The 16427-nt window shown below is 38.5% G+C and overlaps 1 protein-coding gene across 2 annotated transcripts; it reads left to right on the plus strand.

The window, feature by feature from the left end:
- The first annotated feature begins 701 nt into the window (after positions 1–701).
- On the plus strand, positions 702–8924 carry LOC131308305 (probable inactive shikimate kinase like 2, chloroplastic). Of its 2 annotated transcripts, none has more exons than XM_058335210.1 (9): positions 702–1020; positions 2929–3119; positions 3200–3394; positions 3862–3923; positions 4407–4473; positions 4563–4681; positions 7349–7537; positions 8377–8491; positions 8548–8924. In XM_058335210.1, exons 1-8 carry the CDS (start codon positions 781–783, stop codon positions 8484–8486), a joined length of 1173 nt encoding a protein of 390 aa, XP_058191193.1. In that variant the 5' UTR covers positions 702–780; the 3' UTR covers positions 8487–8491; positions 8548–8924. The 2 variants fall into 2 exon arrangements, with proteins under 2 accessions (XP_058191193.1, XP_058191194.1); XM_058335211.1 differs by having other exon boundaries at positions 703–1020; positions 7361–7537.
- The last annotated feature ends 7503 nt before the right edge of the window (positions 8925–16427 follow it).

Consider the following 16427-nt stretch of genomic DNA (forward strand, 5'->3'; position numbering starts at 1 on the left):
CGCGATCAGATCGTGATCAAGATAGAGATTGTGATCGTGATCAGGAGAGATGGTCAGAGAGAGAATCGAAATCATAATAGATAATTGAGATCGCGCACGCGAGGGGGAGAGAGAGAGAGAGCAATCAAAAATTCAAAATAAAACATTATATAGTACGGGGCAGTCGGGGCATTTTTGCCCCAAAAAAGACTGTAAACCTTATAAATGTTATAGTAATAGACCTTCACCACTATTACAAATTGGGCTCGACTAAACAGCCACAACCAACTTGTATATATCTCAATACCGTTCCAGATTCACCATAAATTCTAATACTTTAATATACCATAAAATTAGTCCTAATAACAACTTAAGATGATTAACATATTATAGATTTGAAATTATGTTGAATTATCTTAAAATTTCAGCATTTTTTAAGTAAAAGAAAAAATACACAAATTTTTTTATCCCGACCGATATGTCCTATACAAACCCATATTGCTCAGTATAGACCAGTACGACCAGCATCAACCGATACAAGTCGGTATTTGAAATTGTACAAAATACCTATTTTTGTGTACCAATTTATATTTGGTACATATCGGTACGAAACAGAATTCACAACATTGATTGAGATTCACTTTAGTTGTAGGCCCAAACATAAGAGAAATCTCAATTATTCATTTCCCTCTCGGACATGTTGGGGGAAACTTTACTGTACACTGACATGCTAGAGGTAACCCACATGTCATCCGTGTTCATACTTCACCTTCATCCACTCATTTCACACAGGAAGCAGAAATGGCCACAGCCACTCTCTGCTTCTGTTCTGCGAAAAATCCAATCAAACCCTCCAAATTCCGGCCTTCAAAGTCCTCTCTCTCCTCCTATAATAAACCCAATTCCTCTGCAATCACAACTAGTCTTTCTCGCACAATTTCCCTCTTTCCTTCTTCGACTCGTTTCGGCCTCGCGAAGAGACTCAATCCCTTCCTCTGCAAAAGCACTTCCACCGTCTCCACTAGCACCACTAATTACGAGGTAGTCTTTTTTGCAATGCTTAATTTCTCGGCAATTTCTCTGTTTGGTTGTGGTATGAGAAAGGTGATTGTTTCAATTTTCATTTCTGTTTGTAACCTTGAAAACAAATATAAATAAGTTGAATACTTGACTTGGTTTTTTTTAGTAGGTGGTGTAATTCTTCTGATGTTTTGTTGATTCATATATACCCCTTGACGTACGCATGACTCTAATAACATCTCCAACCTTCGCTTCCGGTTTGGAGCCTTTAAATTTTTTTTGAAGGCTGATGTGGCAATTTGACACCCGTAATATTCTTTCTCCAATCATGATGTCAAATTTGTTCTCATGATCTTGAAGATAAAAACTTAAACACTGTTTTTGTTAATCCAAAAGTCCACATTTGCATTTGACACTTGATTTTATTTTTGAAGCAATTGGTTGAATTCAAATCCATGTACGATTCGACTCTCATTTGAAGGTAAGGGTGGAGAGACCTATGATGTTAATTTTGACAAGTGGAGCTCCACATTAGATTTGACTCCTCCCATTGAAGATGCTTTAAGGCCCCCTTTGGCCTAAAGTTTTCAATCTTTTTGACGGAATCTTTTTTTGTCATTTTCTCTTAATTTTTACTAAATATCTTGGATTTATTGTCCGTCTTGACGAGAGAATTCAGAAAAGTATAAAACTATAGACCAAAGTTGCAAAAAGTCCTGACAACTTTAAATACACCAAAAGACTGTCTTTTTTTGAACTGTTATCCATCTTTGGTAAACTTTTTCTAATTTTGGTCTATAATTTTTCATGCATTTATGATTTCCCGCATCGAGACGAACGATGTGATGTAAAAATTATGACGAAAAGCGGGAAAAAAATGTAACTAAAGTTAAATAAACCAGACAGTCTTTACCAAATATTAATTTAGTCCAACTCTAACTTCGGTAAAACAGATGGATATGGGGTGACGGGTAATACATTTTCAGATTAATTCTGTGTTGCCGAAAATTATGTTTTTAGCTAATTTTGTAGTTCTTGAAACAAATAATGAAGAATTACCACCGGTTATACGCCTATGAATTCGTTCGTTTATGCATTTTCTCATTAACAGCCCTTAAATCAAGAGGATAGATGTATGTGTTGCCATTTTCTAATGTCTAAAGGAATCAACTGAATATCTTACCATCATAATTTTTCATCCTTTTCACATTAAACTTTCTTCAGTTTGATGGAGGTGACTGTATGTTCCTACATAATATTAATACGGTTAATACTTGAGGATACTGAAATAAAGGATAAATGTAAAGAGCACTTAGCTTCGGGAGAAGCACCATATAGATTCTATTTGTCAATTTTTACTTATATTTCCTATACAGAGTAATAGCATAGGTACTCAAAAATATATGTTAAATTTCTAGCATTAAACCTCAAGGAGCTTTATAAAAGAAAGGAAGTTCCATTATTAATACCTATATTAGTGATCTTCTGGGACCAATTTCATTACTCAGCACATTCTTAGTCATCTGTATTGTGATTGCTTTTGAAAATACAAGGACTCTCACCTGAGTGTGCATGTTTGTGTACAATTCACAATAGTAGTGTCCTCGTGTACTTTTGAAACCAAAGAGGCTTGGTAGTGTTTCTGTCTACTTACTCTCCCATTCAGGTTCCTTAATGCACTATTAAAGTTGTATGGTTTCTGTTTTTGGTGTTATTATGAAACGAGAGATGCTTGGTAGAGCTGTGAACTATTCTCTCCCTTATTACATTCTTAATGGATTAGTAAAGTTGCATGGCTTCTGTTTTCGCTCTAACATATTAACAGAAGAGATCCTGTTTCAATTTTTCAATCTATTTTCTGCTTTGGGATAGGAATTGGTTTACCGATTGGATTAAGCCTCAAAATACAGTTGTCGATGTATGATGCAGTTTTTGGATGGTCCCACTGAATTGGAGTTGAGGCTAGAACTCGGTAAATATGCCATTAATAGTACAAGAGACATATTTGTGGATGCGGATGAGAGCTCTTTAACAGTCAGAGTACAGCACTCCGGGTCACTTTGGACTCTGATGGAAGCTACTTGTCTTTATGACAAGATAAAGCCTGCTGAAACAATATGGTTTGTGCAATGAATCATATGCTATAAATCTTCTTAACAACAATAGTTGCATGTTTTAAATTGAAGTCTATTTGTTCCAGGTACTTAGATGATGATCAACTGGTTGTTAATTTGAAGAAACATGACCCAGAGTTACATTGGCCTGACATTATCGAGTCCTGGGAATCCCTTTCAGTAGGAGTTATGCAGCTCTTGAAAGGGATATCGATTTACTTAGTTGGGGATTCATCTGAAATCAACGAAAAAATCGCTCAAGAACTAGCTGTTGGTCTTGGGTACTACCTTTTATTCCTTGAATTTGAAGGACATGAATTTTTCATCCATCTATTTTTCTGACTAGATAATTGTATCATTAATTTGTTCACCTACTTGAATCACCTACCTTGCACCAAATTGGTCCCCAGAAAAATGAATAGATAGTTTAACAATATAGTAATCAGGCATGTATATTATTGTGGGAATATGTGAGCTTTGTGCTGCTGGACTCTCCGTATCATTGCTTTTCGTTGGACGTTGTATCTTTTGCTTATAATGCTATGACAATCACAGTAGTCTTGATGGGGATACTATTTCACTTTTTTAATAGCTTCTTGTCTAGTCAATGACGCCAACCACGTGATATTGATGCAACTTTGTTTTCGCTAAGTAATGGAGAGTCTTTCTAGGATGATTCTCAATCTGTACTTGATGAATATCTCTTATGTTTTAATCTCTTTTCCTCTTTGGTCCATATGGTTTGCAGGTATACTCCATTTACTACAAAAGAGCTGTTGGAAACGTATGGCCAGAAAACAATTAACTCATGTGAGTGTGGTCATATTATTTGTTGAGTGAGCTTAAAGACTGTAATTTTCCTTTTATGGACAATGGCTTCCTTTTATTGACATTGACGGTAAAGATTTCCAACAAAGTTGTTACGGAAAACAAAGACCTTATGGAGATAACTTTTACCCTATATGGTACGAGAAAGGCCATGTACAATCTTATGCCTGCCTTCTGTTTGGTGGATGTTTTGGAGGTGAATCATTACCATTATGTTGAGTGCATTTTCAGAATCGCTTTGGATATGCATTGTTTATTTTTTGCACGGAATACTTCCTTTTGACTCCCCTGATGATGATGATGATGATGATGATGATACTTACAATTTTTTAAGAAAGGGAAATCAAACTTTTTGGAGTTACTTCCTGTTCAGATGATTTTTAATGTGTTAAGTAACACTTGAACTGCTCAATGTGACTTGTATCGCCAATCTTGCAGTGCATTAACGAGTCTAATCAATTCCAGGGGTGATTGCAGAGGGTTCTGACTCCGTTGTAGACGCAGAAAGTGTTGTATTAGAAAGCCTTAGTAGGTATGGGTCATATGTCCTTGGCTTGAATTGAGTCTTTATTTCTGTTTGGATAAGTAAAAACACCTGTGCATTCTTTATTGATTTTGCAGTAATCTGCGTGTTGTCGTTGCAACTTTAGGAGGACAGCTTGGTGCTGCTGGAAGAGCTGATAAATGGCAGCATCTTTATGCCGGATTTACGGTCTGGCTTTCTCAGTCCGAAGCAACAGGTAACATCTTTGAACTTGCCATAATTTTTTTTTTTTTTTTTGGGTTAAATGTTTTGTTTGGGGAAGTTAGTCAGCATGAGTTTGGTTACTATTACGTTTATAACATCTTGGGCACCCCAGAAGTTTACACGTACACTTCTGATATTGTATCCATCTGATGGCTGAGTATATATTATGTAGGATTTGAGTTTCAAGACTCATATATTAGGCTGATTACAATAAACACACCCTTAAATGTTGGTTGTTTGTCACCTATCAGAAGAATTTATACTACCCCAACCCCTACCAAACCCAACCTATCAACAAGGTTCTCAATTTCCTCTCCAGGGGAATTGAACCCAAAACCTCAGATAAATGCAGCTACACAACCATTGGGCCAAGTGCCCTGGCTGTTAAATATATCTTTTTTGCCCCGTATACTTTGAAGAAAGTAACAAGCTCTGAATATAGTATCTCAAATGTAACGTAAGATGCGTAATAAAGCAGCCCAATGAGTAGTGCAAGGTGCAGGGATTGAACTGACTAACCACATGCACAGCATATACAATATGTGGATGGGTGACAGTAAGATAAACCAAACAACCTCCCAATTGATGATACAATGTAGGATCCTCAAGAGGGCACACTGATCGGGTCGTTTCCGTACCAAAAATAATTAATAAAACGAAACAATTACTACTACTACTCAAATGAACAGTGGTAAGTATTCCTAATATCGCTCCACATGGATTATAAGGCTGAGTTACAATTATTTCAATTAATTTCTATATTAATCCGAGAAAAAGATTGATTGATTGCTGGTTTCTTAAAACTATTGAACTGAAATTAAAGACGATAGAAAAGCAGAAAATAGTTGATGGGAAAAAGCTCTAGAGTTTTGAATCCACCCTTTCCCCTCGTAACCTAAATATGTTTCAATTGTAGGTCATATATTCGAATCAATCCGGATATCGTAGGATTGCAAGCCCTTCTGATACCTCCTAAAAATAATTTATGAATCGCCAATTGGCATGGACTAGCTCTGCCTAGCACGAATCGTCTTACTAACACAACCCGTCTCAAATTAAAGTACGGATCGTCTTATCGGCACAACGCATCTTACGTAGCATAATCCATCCAACCGGTTATCATAAAACAATTAAAACTGTTGTATGAACGTGCATAAAACTTGTTATTTCATACACAAGATTTGCTGGAAAGAAGTAATTTCATAAATAAATCCTTGAAAGTCATACAACCGTGATTCGAATAATAAAACCTAAATCAAAACATAAACGGGTTACTCAGAGTTCAAGCTTCATCTACACCCTAGAAGAAGGATTTAGCCGGCCATCGAAAGAAGTGAATCGGATGATGTTGAATTAATCTCCATGTTCCAAAGAACAATTTCCTTCTACCTTGGTTCTTTTTCCGCCGCTGCCACGACCAAAACCAATTTCCCGTTCCAAAAGCTCCCAAGTCCATTGGTCTCCATTTGTTTTAATAGGGTTTTAATGAACTAATCGCATAAAGGCCCTTCAAACTTCGCGTATTAATTAGTTGACACTCCAACTTTGAGTAATTCCGTATTTCGACCTCGCAGTTCTTTCAATTCACTTTTTTATCCAAAATCTTGCAATGAGCTCGAGCAACCTATAAACAAAATCAAAGCAAAATCAATATCAAGTAACAAATATAAATGACTAACAAGTGTAGTTTGGAGTGCCAAAATATGAATATTTCGCAATGTTCTAAATGGCACTTGGCGATAGTAGGGTGGAGACCCACCTCCAAGCGCCAAGCCGCCTAGGCGGCGCCAAGCAATTCGGCGGATTTTTTTATTTTTTATTTTTTTTAACAAACCATTATCCAATCAAACTATATTCCATGTATCCATAATGCAAGTTCAAACTTCAAAGTATAAACCCAAATAAAATTAAGTAGTAGCAACTAGTAAATAAGTTGAATAAGACAATAAGTAGCAGGGCTTCGCTCACCTCCCTCGTATTATTTTTTATATATATATTTTTTTTAGGCCGCCGACGACGCCGCCAAGACTACCAAGACGCCAAGGCGGCCTTGGCGGCCGCCAAACACTGCCAAACCTCCCTGGGTGCCAAATCAAACGCCAAGGGCTATTGGCATGGCGGCAGGGTACCTCCAAGCGCCTAGGCGGCCTGGGCAGCCGCCATTTAGAACACTGATATTTCGGCACTTATCACACACCATCTGAAGCGGAGAATTTGGCATGTAACTTAATAGGGGTATCAGCAAATTTATCATTGGTGAATCTAGCTCAATAATAATCGCATTGGCATACTTAGGTCGTGACAACAAATAACCCTTAGGTGAAGAAGCCACCTCTATTGCCAAAAAGTAATGCAAAAGACCAAATAATTAATAGTGCTTAAACCTCTTCAAAGTTTAATTAATATTACCATGATTTCTCAAATTCAAGGATCCACCATTTTATCCAATTTTATCACTTCATTTCCTAGTCACTTTAGCTAGTTGGTGGATCCAATACATGCAACAAAACTGCAAAATAGGTCAATTGTATCTGACTTAAAAGACCGGTCCTTGCTTGCTCTATATAAGTCATCGTGTCTGACTTAATAAACAGACTGATCCTTGCTTGCATTATCTGATCTTTAACCAGATATCTTTTCTAGATAGTGATTGTTGTAGAATATAATGCAGATGAAGATTCAGCAAAAGAGGAGGCCAGGAGGAACGTCCAAGATGGTAGTCAAGCTTACTCCAATGCAGACGTGGTAGTCAAGCTTGGGGGTTGGGATCCCAACTATGCCAAATCTGTGGCTCAGGCTTCCTTGAGTGCCCTCAAACAATTGATTCTGTCTGACAAAAAGCTTCCAGGTACCAATAATCATGCTATTCAATTCCCTTGGGATATAGAATATACTTTCTAGATTACTAATGGAGCATGATGATCTTGACTGCTTGCATTTCTAATCTCCCAAGTGAAGCAAAATTTAAACCCTGCGGAACAAAAAGAAATACTCCAATAGAACCAACATATTGAAGGATTTCACTACCTACTACCCATAGTGATGGGATTTGTCCCTTTTGTGCAGCTGAAAAGGAGGAACCATTTATTCTATCCTAAAAATGGAAATTATTCTAGCACAACACTATAGGAGTGGGGAAGCCCATGCTACTTTATCTATTGAACCTTTCTCAGTTCATGTTCCTCTTGATTCAAGGACGTTACCGATGATATGAGTCACTTCTTCAGAGATGACTGCCTTTGAAAATATTTCGGGTTCTCGTTCCTTGATAAGTTCAAATGAATGTGGGATAGCATTTCGAACCCTTAGGATTTTATCTTTTCTATTGTTGTGGCAGAAGTCACGGAAATAAGATGTTCTATAGAATCTGAACATATGAGCGATAATACCTAGTGTTGATCACGTTAACCCATGGTATTGGGAGGGATAAGACTGCATGGAGGCTTAAGTGACGCTTAAGCTTTGGCATTAGTTATACGAGGTGGTTTCCCTCAAACTTCAACCAGCATTTTTATACCAAGCAACACCCCCAATACGTATTTGAGGGAACATTGATTCTGTAATTTTTTTTCCTTTTGTTGCCACACTGAGCAGCTGGTGCTAAATAAGGTGGTTTGTATTTTTGGTATGATTAAATACTATAGCATCATCTTGTTGTCACTTCTATAACTTCTGCTCTTTTTACAGGTAAGAAAAGTTTATACATACGACTGGGATGTCGAGGTGATTGGCCATACATCAAGCCTCCTGGAGGCGAGCCATCTACCGGAGGTGATAACTCTCAGCCCATTCTGTAGAATGTATCATGTACAAACAACAATTCGAAGGATTTTGCTGCTTTTGAGTTTCCTATAATGCGACTCATCTTTGTGTTTTGTCTCTGAAGCCAATAAGCAATGGAGGACCCTGTGACTCTGTAGTTGAGCTTGCTACTTTTGTAAGTGCAGATTTTCTTCAGCAATGTACCTGACACTTGTATTCTCCAATTATTTTACCTTCCTTGTCTGGGCTTGAAAATGTAGGATGTCCTTGGAAAAAAAATTTGTTTTTTTCTCAAGTAGAATGTCCTGAAAATACACTGGACGTTCTACCTTTTATAAATTTGTATATGTCCTGATTAGGCCAACATAAGGAGATGTTGCTTTGAACTGATGCCTTGGACTGATAAAATTCAAAGTAAATGTGCCCAAAATATGGTCAATCCAAGAAAAGGAATGAAGAGTCGTAATCTGAAACTGAAATTCTTCACTGTTTGTTTTTCTCTTCTAATCTTACATTCCTCGATTATGAAACAAGGAAGAACATGAATCCTCTTTATTTTGGACAAGTCATGAACTACTAGAATGTGATTAAATTTTGCAAATCCATGAGTATTTCAGAGAACGAGCTGGATAAAATTCCTAATAAGTTACAAAATCCCCTGAAAGGTATGGCAACAAAGAAACCATAATTGCCAATGCCAAAAATGTTGACCGTACTTTCATTCATTACTATTTCGTTAGACCAACATAAATGATAGCCAATGCACAGGGTTCTCTGGCATCCAGTTTCATATATCACAGATATGAGAGCCGATGAACTGGGTTCACTAGCATCTCGGTTCTCTAGTCGTTCGTTCATTACTAGGCAAGAGGAATCCCCGATTTGCAGAATAGTGGTGGATGGGGCGTCGATTGCAAGTACTTGCGATGGTTCTGCTGCTTGGTGCGTGGTAGACACAGATAATTCTAGTAGGGATAATGGTGTTACCAAAGTAAAAGCTTCCTCTGCCTCCATGGTTGAAGGTTTTGCTGCTCTTCAAGCTATTCGTTAGAGGTTTTGCTCAAGTTCAGTTGAAGTGGTTGTTGGGCTTAAGGTTTAGCTGCTCTTTGTCAGAGGTTTTGATTATGTTAACCAAGGTTCCTAGGCAAGTTGTGGTCGCTGTCTATAACCTTGCCAAAGGTGCCAAGAAAAGCTTTGTTAATGATGTGGCATGTTCTCTTTCCTGGAAAAAAAAAAAGAAAAGAAAAGAAAAGAAAGTTTCATCTACTCGGAGAATTAGTTTATACTCCTATTTCCCATCCAGTAATGCAATATTAAGATTTCACTTTGAATCATGTAAATGCATTTTAGATAGTCATATCAAGTGAGAAAGATTTTCCCAATTACACGAGGTCTCATTGCATAACGCGTGTCAATATATAGGAAGGAATGACATAAGATATGAAACTCTCGATCTCTGATAGGGATACAATCGAAGATATGACACGTCATTTTTTACATAGACGACCGCCTTTACGTGCTATCTATCATAACAAGAGAGAGAGAGAGAGAGAGAGAGAGAGAGAGAGAGAGAGTTGGAAAACAAGATAAGCCACAAATGCAGAATCATGAAAGAATAATGTTTTCATCCATCTCAAAGTCCTGCTCCGGTCGCAGCAAGAAATGCATTTCTAATCTTATTTTTTTGTTCAATAAGATCATCGAACATCTCTGACATCTATTCGCTCACTTGGAAGTTCAGCAGAACATGAAACACCAATTTGAAGGATCGACAATAAAGAATCCCCCACTAATGTAATGTTGCTTCTGCCACTTCTATGTCGGTCCTCCTCCACTTCCAGTAAAATGCAGTGATCGACAATACTCATTACTTGACTTGGGAGAGACATTAATTCTTACGAATCTATGAAGGTTGAAATTGTCACTAAACATTTTGTTGATAGGTCTCTTTTCAGTGAACATTTCCAATAACAAACCCTCATAGCTATACATATCACCTTGCGTAGATAACAATTCACGCATGCCTTACTCTGCCAAAAGTAACAATACAAATAATTAGAGTAAGTAATAAATTCATGGAGTTAGTTTTTAGTAGCATCTGATTTTGAATTTGCTATTTCATCTAATCAGAGTAAGTAATACATAGACACAATTACCTGGGGCAATATATATATCCAAGTGATTCGATGACTCCAATTGAACTTGATTGTTGATGATTAGACGAACAATGGGTTTTTGAAAAAATTCTTGCAAGTCCAAAATCACTCACACGAGCACAAAAATCATCAGCCAGAAGAACATTGCTCGGCTTCAAATCACAGTAAAAATTTGCAACTTCACTATAACTATGAAGACAATCCAAGTCTGAGGCTATATCGATGGCAATGTTTAGCCTTTGACCAAGGTTGAAATCTTAGGGCCCTGCAACTTAGGATGACTTGGGTGCAACCATCCCTCTAAACTCCCATTGGGCATCAACTCCAAGACCAAAGCCTTGAAATCACCACCTTTAAAATCTAAAAAAAAAAACTATGGGGACCGACCATATTCATACCGATGGCACGCGGGCCCCACTTCGGATTTTGCAGGCATGATTCAAATCGTTCAATAATTTTTTTTTAAAAACCGAGTGGGCCAAGTAAAAAAGCTCAATTCGATATTTTTAAATGTTTGATCCAATGTTTCATTTTTTTATTCAGTTTTTCAAGATCTTGTAATCTGAATGAAAAAATGAAAGATTGAATCAAGACTCTACACATATATAATTAAGCTGATTTCTCGCGAGCCCACTCGAAAAATAATTAAACAACTCAAAATCATCCGTGCAGAATCCGAAGTAGGCCCCACATTCCGGTCGGTATGCACATCATCTGTACCTATAGTGGGTGCTTGAGCAGGAAAGGATGTGATAATCTTAACGAGATTCCGACGACGAATTGAGGGGCATGGGAGCGGAGCGGTGGCGGAATTCAAGCCCCCCACCGCGACCGCCGACTGCGAGCCCGAGCCGGGACATTCCTGGGCGATTTTGGGCTTAGAAGACACTACTAATAAGAAGAAGACTATATACCGTATTTGTTATGATCTACAGAAGTTGCAGTTGTCCGAGGATGAGGCGGCGGTGTTGAAATTCGTGTGTCGATTAAAGTCGCGCTGACGTACTTACTAGTGGTCCCACGGCGAAGAAGACCATGTGGGAGAGCCTTCCTCCAATGCCTGGCCCTAATTACCTATCTCATCCAAACGCACACATCCTCGTTCTCAGCCACAAGGTTTACTGCTTAGGTGGCTTGACGGAAGTGAACGACGACGGAAAGAAGAGAAGGCGGCAACAGCAGTCACCCTGGGCCATGGCTTACAACCCGAGGCTGGAGGCGTGGGAGCATGTACCTGACCCTCCACGCCTTCCCGAAGGTGACCGGGATGGTATTTTATTTTCTCAGCAGCAGCTATGTTAGACTCCACCTGTAGCAGCAGCAGCAGTAATTATAGTATTACTGCTCCCAGGCCATGTATTGTGGTGGGTTTACCTCATCAGGGTCTCATTCACTTGTACTATGCTGACACCGGAGAATGGGTAGAGGAAATGTTTCGCTGCTGCAGATTCTTTCACCCAGAAGACTTGTGTGGAAAACCTGTGGCTGTTGGCAACACTTTGTATTGGTATGTGGTGGACAGGAAGCGCCTAGGTGGTTATGACCTACGGACCATGACGTGGTTTGTGGGTCGTGTTGCCATCCATGACGATTGGGATTATGTGAGGGACAATAATGGGTACAAGGATCCTCCTCCGTCCTTCGCTCATGTTGGCGGCGACATGTTCTGCTTGTTATGGGTTTCGCCGCAGGTACCTATACAGTTCATTGACACTTCTCGCATTCACTGCATGAAGTTTCGAGTTAGTGCTGTTGATGCTGATGCTACCAATGGCTGCCCGGACGGAGAAATTATACCGGTGGAGGCCACTATCCTGTCTTGTCAATATTGCTTTATTTCGGGGTCAAAGACGTATTGCGATGGCTTGGTAGTGTAAGCATTTCTTCTTCTTCTTCTTCTTCTTCTTCTTCTTCTTCTTCTTTCACTTCCATTGTTCTGTTCATTTCTTTTATCTTCTATGAAGCTCAAACAAAAAACAATGACCTTGAATTCAGTGTTGTCTACATTCCAAGAACGGAACGGATTTGAAATAAATGTTTGACTGTAGTTATCTGGAATTCATTGCTAAATGACTATGTTTATATTTGGAATTTTGTCGAAGTACATCTATACCACCCTCCAATTTGATAAATGTTCTAACCCAAATTAATTCCCTCAATTTCGAATCCACTCATCCGTAACAGAGATTTACAGTTTGTCTTTTTCGATACGGAACCTTTGAAAGTAGGTGACAGTGCATTTTGTCACCCTAAAATAACCAATTCTATTTTTCAAGTCTTTCTTGTTTCTTGGTAGTTATTGGCATTTTCTATGTGATTCTCATTTTATGGATGCTTAAAAAAAATTTGACCGGTATCGTTATGGCCAGGGACGGATTCAAAAATTTACATCAGTGCAGGCACAATTTAGTTGCAACAGTAAAATCTTTTTAAATAACTTAATATGTAACTTTTTACAACGATACATATTGATTACCATATGTCTAACTTCACCTTCAAATTAACAGAAACGGAAGTCTGTTTGCAAAAAAAATAGGTTATTGAACTTGAGAAATAGTCTCACAAATATCCTAATGAAAGAGAATTTGGAGAATTATTGTGAATGCCATCATGAATTTATTGCGTATCACTAAAACATAAAAGGATTTTTATGTAATTACTCAAAATTGAATGGGGGCCATGTTCCCTGTGGGCCCCCACCTCAGTCCATCTCTGGTTATGCACAGCTAAAGTAATGGTAACTACCATTACTAAATGATTTGGTACGTCTGCTATCATTTCTACATGACCGGCTTACATGATGCTTCACAATTTGGTGGTAAATTGTTTATGAAAATTTGGAGATCAATTGGTTTTTTATTTTGTTTTCTGTCTATTTTAGAGATTCATTGTTGTTGTTGGCCTTGATTGTTGGGTTTTGCTCAGCGCGGCCTTCTTTAATAGCATAGAATATGATACTTGTTATGCAAATCCTTTTGGTACGCAAGTATATTCTTTGTGGTAGTGTTTGGGGTTCTATTTTTTGAGTAAGTTTTCTAGGGCTCCCCTGTGATTAAGAAAAATTGGGGCAAACCAAGTGCACTCAACTGGTGCATTGTACTCAGCATTGACGACTCACATGGGGTAGTAAGCATTACTCGATAGTAAACACTACTCACATGGTGGTCAGTGTGAATCCTAACCGTCAATTAACTTTCATTGACACTTTCATGTTTTCTATTTCATGCATCATAGCATTTCTTTATAAAATATGGATCGCCTCTTTATGGCAGTGTTAACAGCATGCTTACACACTTATGTAACAGCTGCTGTCAATCTTCTCATGATGGTTTGACGATGATGCGAACAAATTAACGGTTAACGGATCCATTTTGTCTTTCTCTTATTGCTACCTGAGTATGTTATATACTTATTTGCATAAGAGCAAAAGGCACCATATGTTTGTTTCCAAAATGTAAACAATTGGCTTAGGAACAGCGAGTAGTGCAGTTCTAGGCCTGATGCAGGCATGCCAGGACTGGATTGTAGTCCAAATTCGTATCAAGGCTTGGATGCCTCAAATCTGACTTTGTATTGAGCGAATTGTGTATAGCCTAGGGGGTAAGGCCGTATGTGGTTCGTGGTCTGCCTTGTCAGGATAAGGACTTAGAATTTCCTAATCTTGGTTGAAAATGGAAAGAAAAAGAAACAAGGTGCGATGAAATTAAAAGAACTTCATTAACAGTTTAACGAAGTTGGTATAAGGAAATAAAACATCTACTAGGCATGGCTAGTGTGATGAAAGATAAAGACATTTGCTGGAAATGTAAAAGACAATTGAAATGTAATTTGGATAAGCCGTGGGCTTGATTGGTCGGGGACTTTTGCTAAGGCCTTCAACTCTGGTATTTATAGACAGAAGTTTTATGCCTTGAGCTGCTTGAGCTGCTTCCACAGGCCTTCATGCATGGCTGCCAAGTGTCCTCCTGTAAAGGCTTAGACTTGAGTTGCTTCTACTTCCTCCAATGAGTGATTGCCACCTGTCCAAGTTTTGCTTCTCACTCCAAGAAATCAGCTAAGACCTGAAATGCCTGAAAAAACTCTCATTTCTTGCATAAAAACTTGTAAAACGGCAAAAGGAATTTTGGTTGTGCAGAACCTCCAAGCCTTTTGAGGTGCTTGTAAGTTACTTGAATGTCTAGATAGAAGATCTTGGGCCCACTAAGGTTAAAGGCCAAAATTTTACCAGGCCTTTAAGCCATTTCATTGGCTCTTAAGCCCCTTTTGAGGGCCCACTTGGTATTTTAAGTGTCTTCAGCGACCAGGCCTATTTGAGCTGCTTATGTGTTGTTAAAGAGAAACTTCTAGGCCTTTGAGTTGCTTGTGAGCTGCTTAGGATGTCACCATGCATAGCTGCCATGTGTCTTAAGCCTTGCTTCATGCTGAAGGATAGTAGAGACTCGGGCCTTGAGAGCTGATTACAAGCAACTTACCTAGACCTGTTAAGCAAGAACATTCTGGGCCCTCAAGCTACTTATGAGCAGCTTAAAGGCCTTTTCCTGCCATTTGAAGGCCATATGGGACGTTTAAAGAAGCAGGCCCATCTGTCACTTGGGTCTGAGCTTGAGGTGAATTAGGCATGTCAATAGACCAGATCCGATCCGGATCCGACAGATCCGGATCCGATCCAAATCCGATAGTGGTAATCCGGATCAGAATCCGAAAAATTCAAATCCGATCCGAAAACTTTTTTACTTCAAAAATTTTAGCAAAAAAAATTTATATTTTTCAAAAAAAATATTTTCCGAAAATAAATTAAAATAAAAAGTAAAAAATAAAAATACAACTTCTTAAACATTTTTTTTTCAAAATAAAAAATTTACTGTTTTTTTTAAAAAAAATAAAGTTCGGATTCGGATCGATAACGGATTTAATCCGATCCGATTCGAATCCGATCTGATCCGTATTTGGATTACCAGATTCGGATTATCGGATCAACATTATCGTATTCGGATCCGGATTCGGGTCGGATTTTTCGGGTTGGATCCGGATTCGGATCGGATCCGGTCCATTGACAGGCCTAAGGTGAATCATAGGCCTCCATCCTTTGTAAGCCTTGTGAGCCCAAGCCTGAAGAAAAACCTAGGCTTTAACTGATTTGGACCTACTAAAAGGCCTTATTGTTTCTAAAAACTGACCTAGGCCTGGATAAAACGCTCAAACATAGTGAGTCGACCCAAGACTTTGGCCAGACCTGGGCCCGAATTTGTGAAAAGTGATATTTTGGGCATTAGTTTGTCCCAAGTCTTGCAAACTCAATTGGCCCTTTCGCATTTAAACTGGCCCAATTCTGCAGGTGACCAATTTATAAGACTTCGATTCTGTAGGTAACCAATTTATAAGGCTTCTCAAGGCCTGAAACTACCTCCAAGGCCATTCTTCTATTCTTTTCCTAATTTTGGCCAAAAATGAGTGTTAACACCATAATGGGTGCAACCTTTGCACAGGAAGAATCTAATCAAAGGTGAACAACCCTAATTCACTGTAGTTGATGAAATCGACAAGAAGGAAAGAGTATGGCAGTATGCATAGAAAAATCCTATACACCAAAAATAAAAGCTATGCAAAAGGTCAGACTTTGGCTTAAGAATTGCCGAATTGGACTTGTGCGTGCTCCTTTTTCTCGAAGGAAGCCATTGGAGACAAAGGGGGCCTATAAACCAAGCCTTCCTAAATCTCTTCTGCCTACTCCCAGGCGAAACAACCTAAAAAGTAGGATTCTTGTTCAGCAGTGGCATGTTGTTAAAAAGTTCAGTTCTATACACGAGGTCTCACTGCATA

This window comes from Rhododendron vialii, chromosome 11a (assembly GCF_030253575.1).
Source record: "Rhododendron vialii isolate Sample 1 chromosome 11a, ASM3025357v1".
Classification (NCBI taxonomy): Eukaryota; Viridiplantae; Streptophyta; class Magnoliopsida; order Ericales; family Ericaceae; genus Rhododendron; species Rhododendron vialii.

Excerpts from the sequence above, each read along its gene's own strand:
- LOC131308305 (XM_058335210.1), top strand. The coding sequence starts at position 781 with ATGGCCACAGCCACTCTCTGCTTCTGTTCTGCGAAAAATCCAATCAAA. Across the intron at positions 3,395-3,861 it reads GAACTAGCTGTTGGTCTTGG|GTATACTCCATTTACTACAA; the intron begins GTACTACCTTTT and ends TATGGTTTGCAG. Across the intron at positions 3,924-4,406 it reads CCAGAAAACAATTAACTCAT|GGGTGATTGCAGAGGGTTCT; the intron begins GTGAGTGTGGTC and ends AATCAATTCCAG.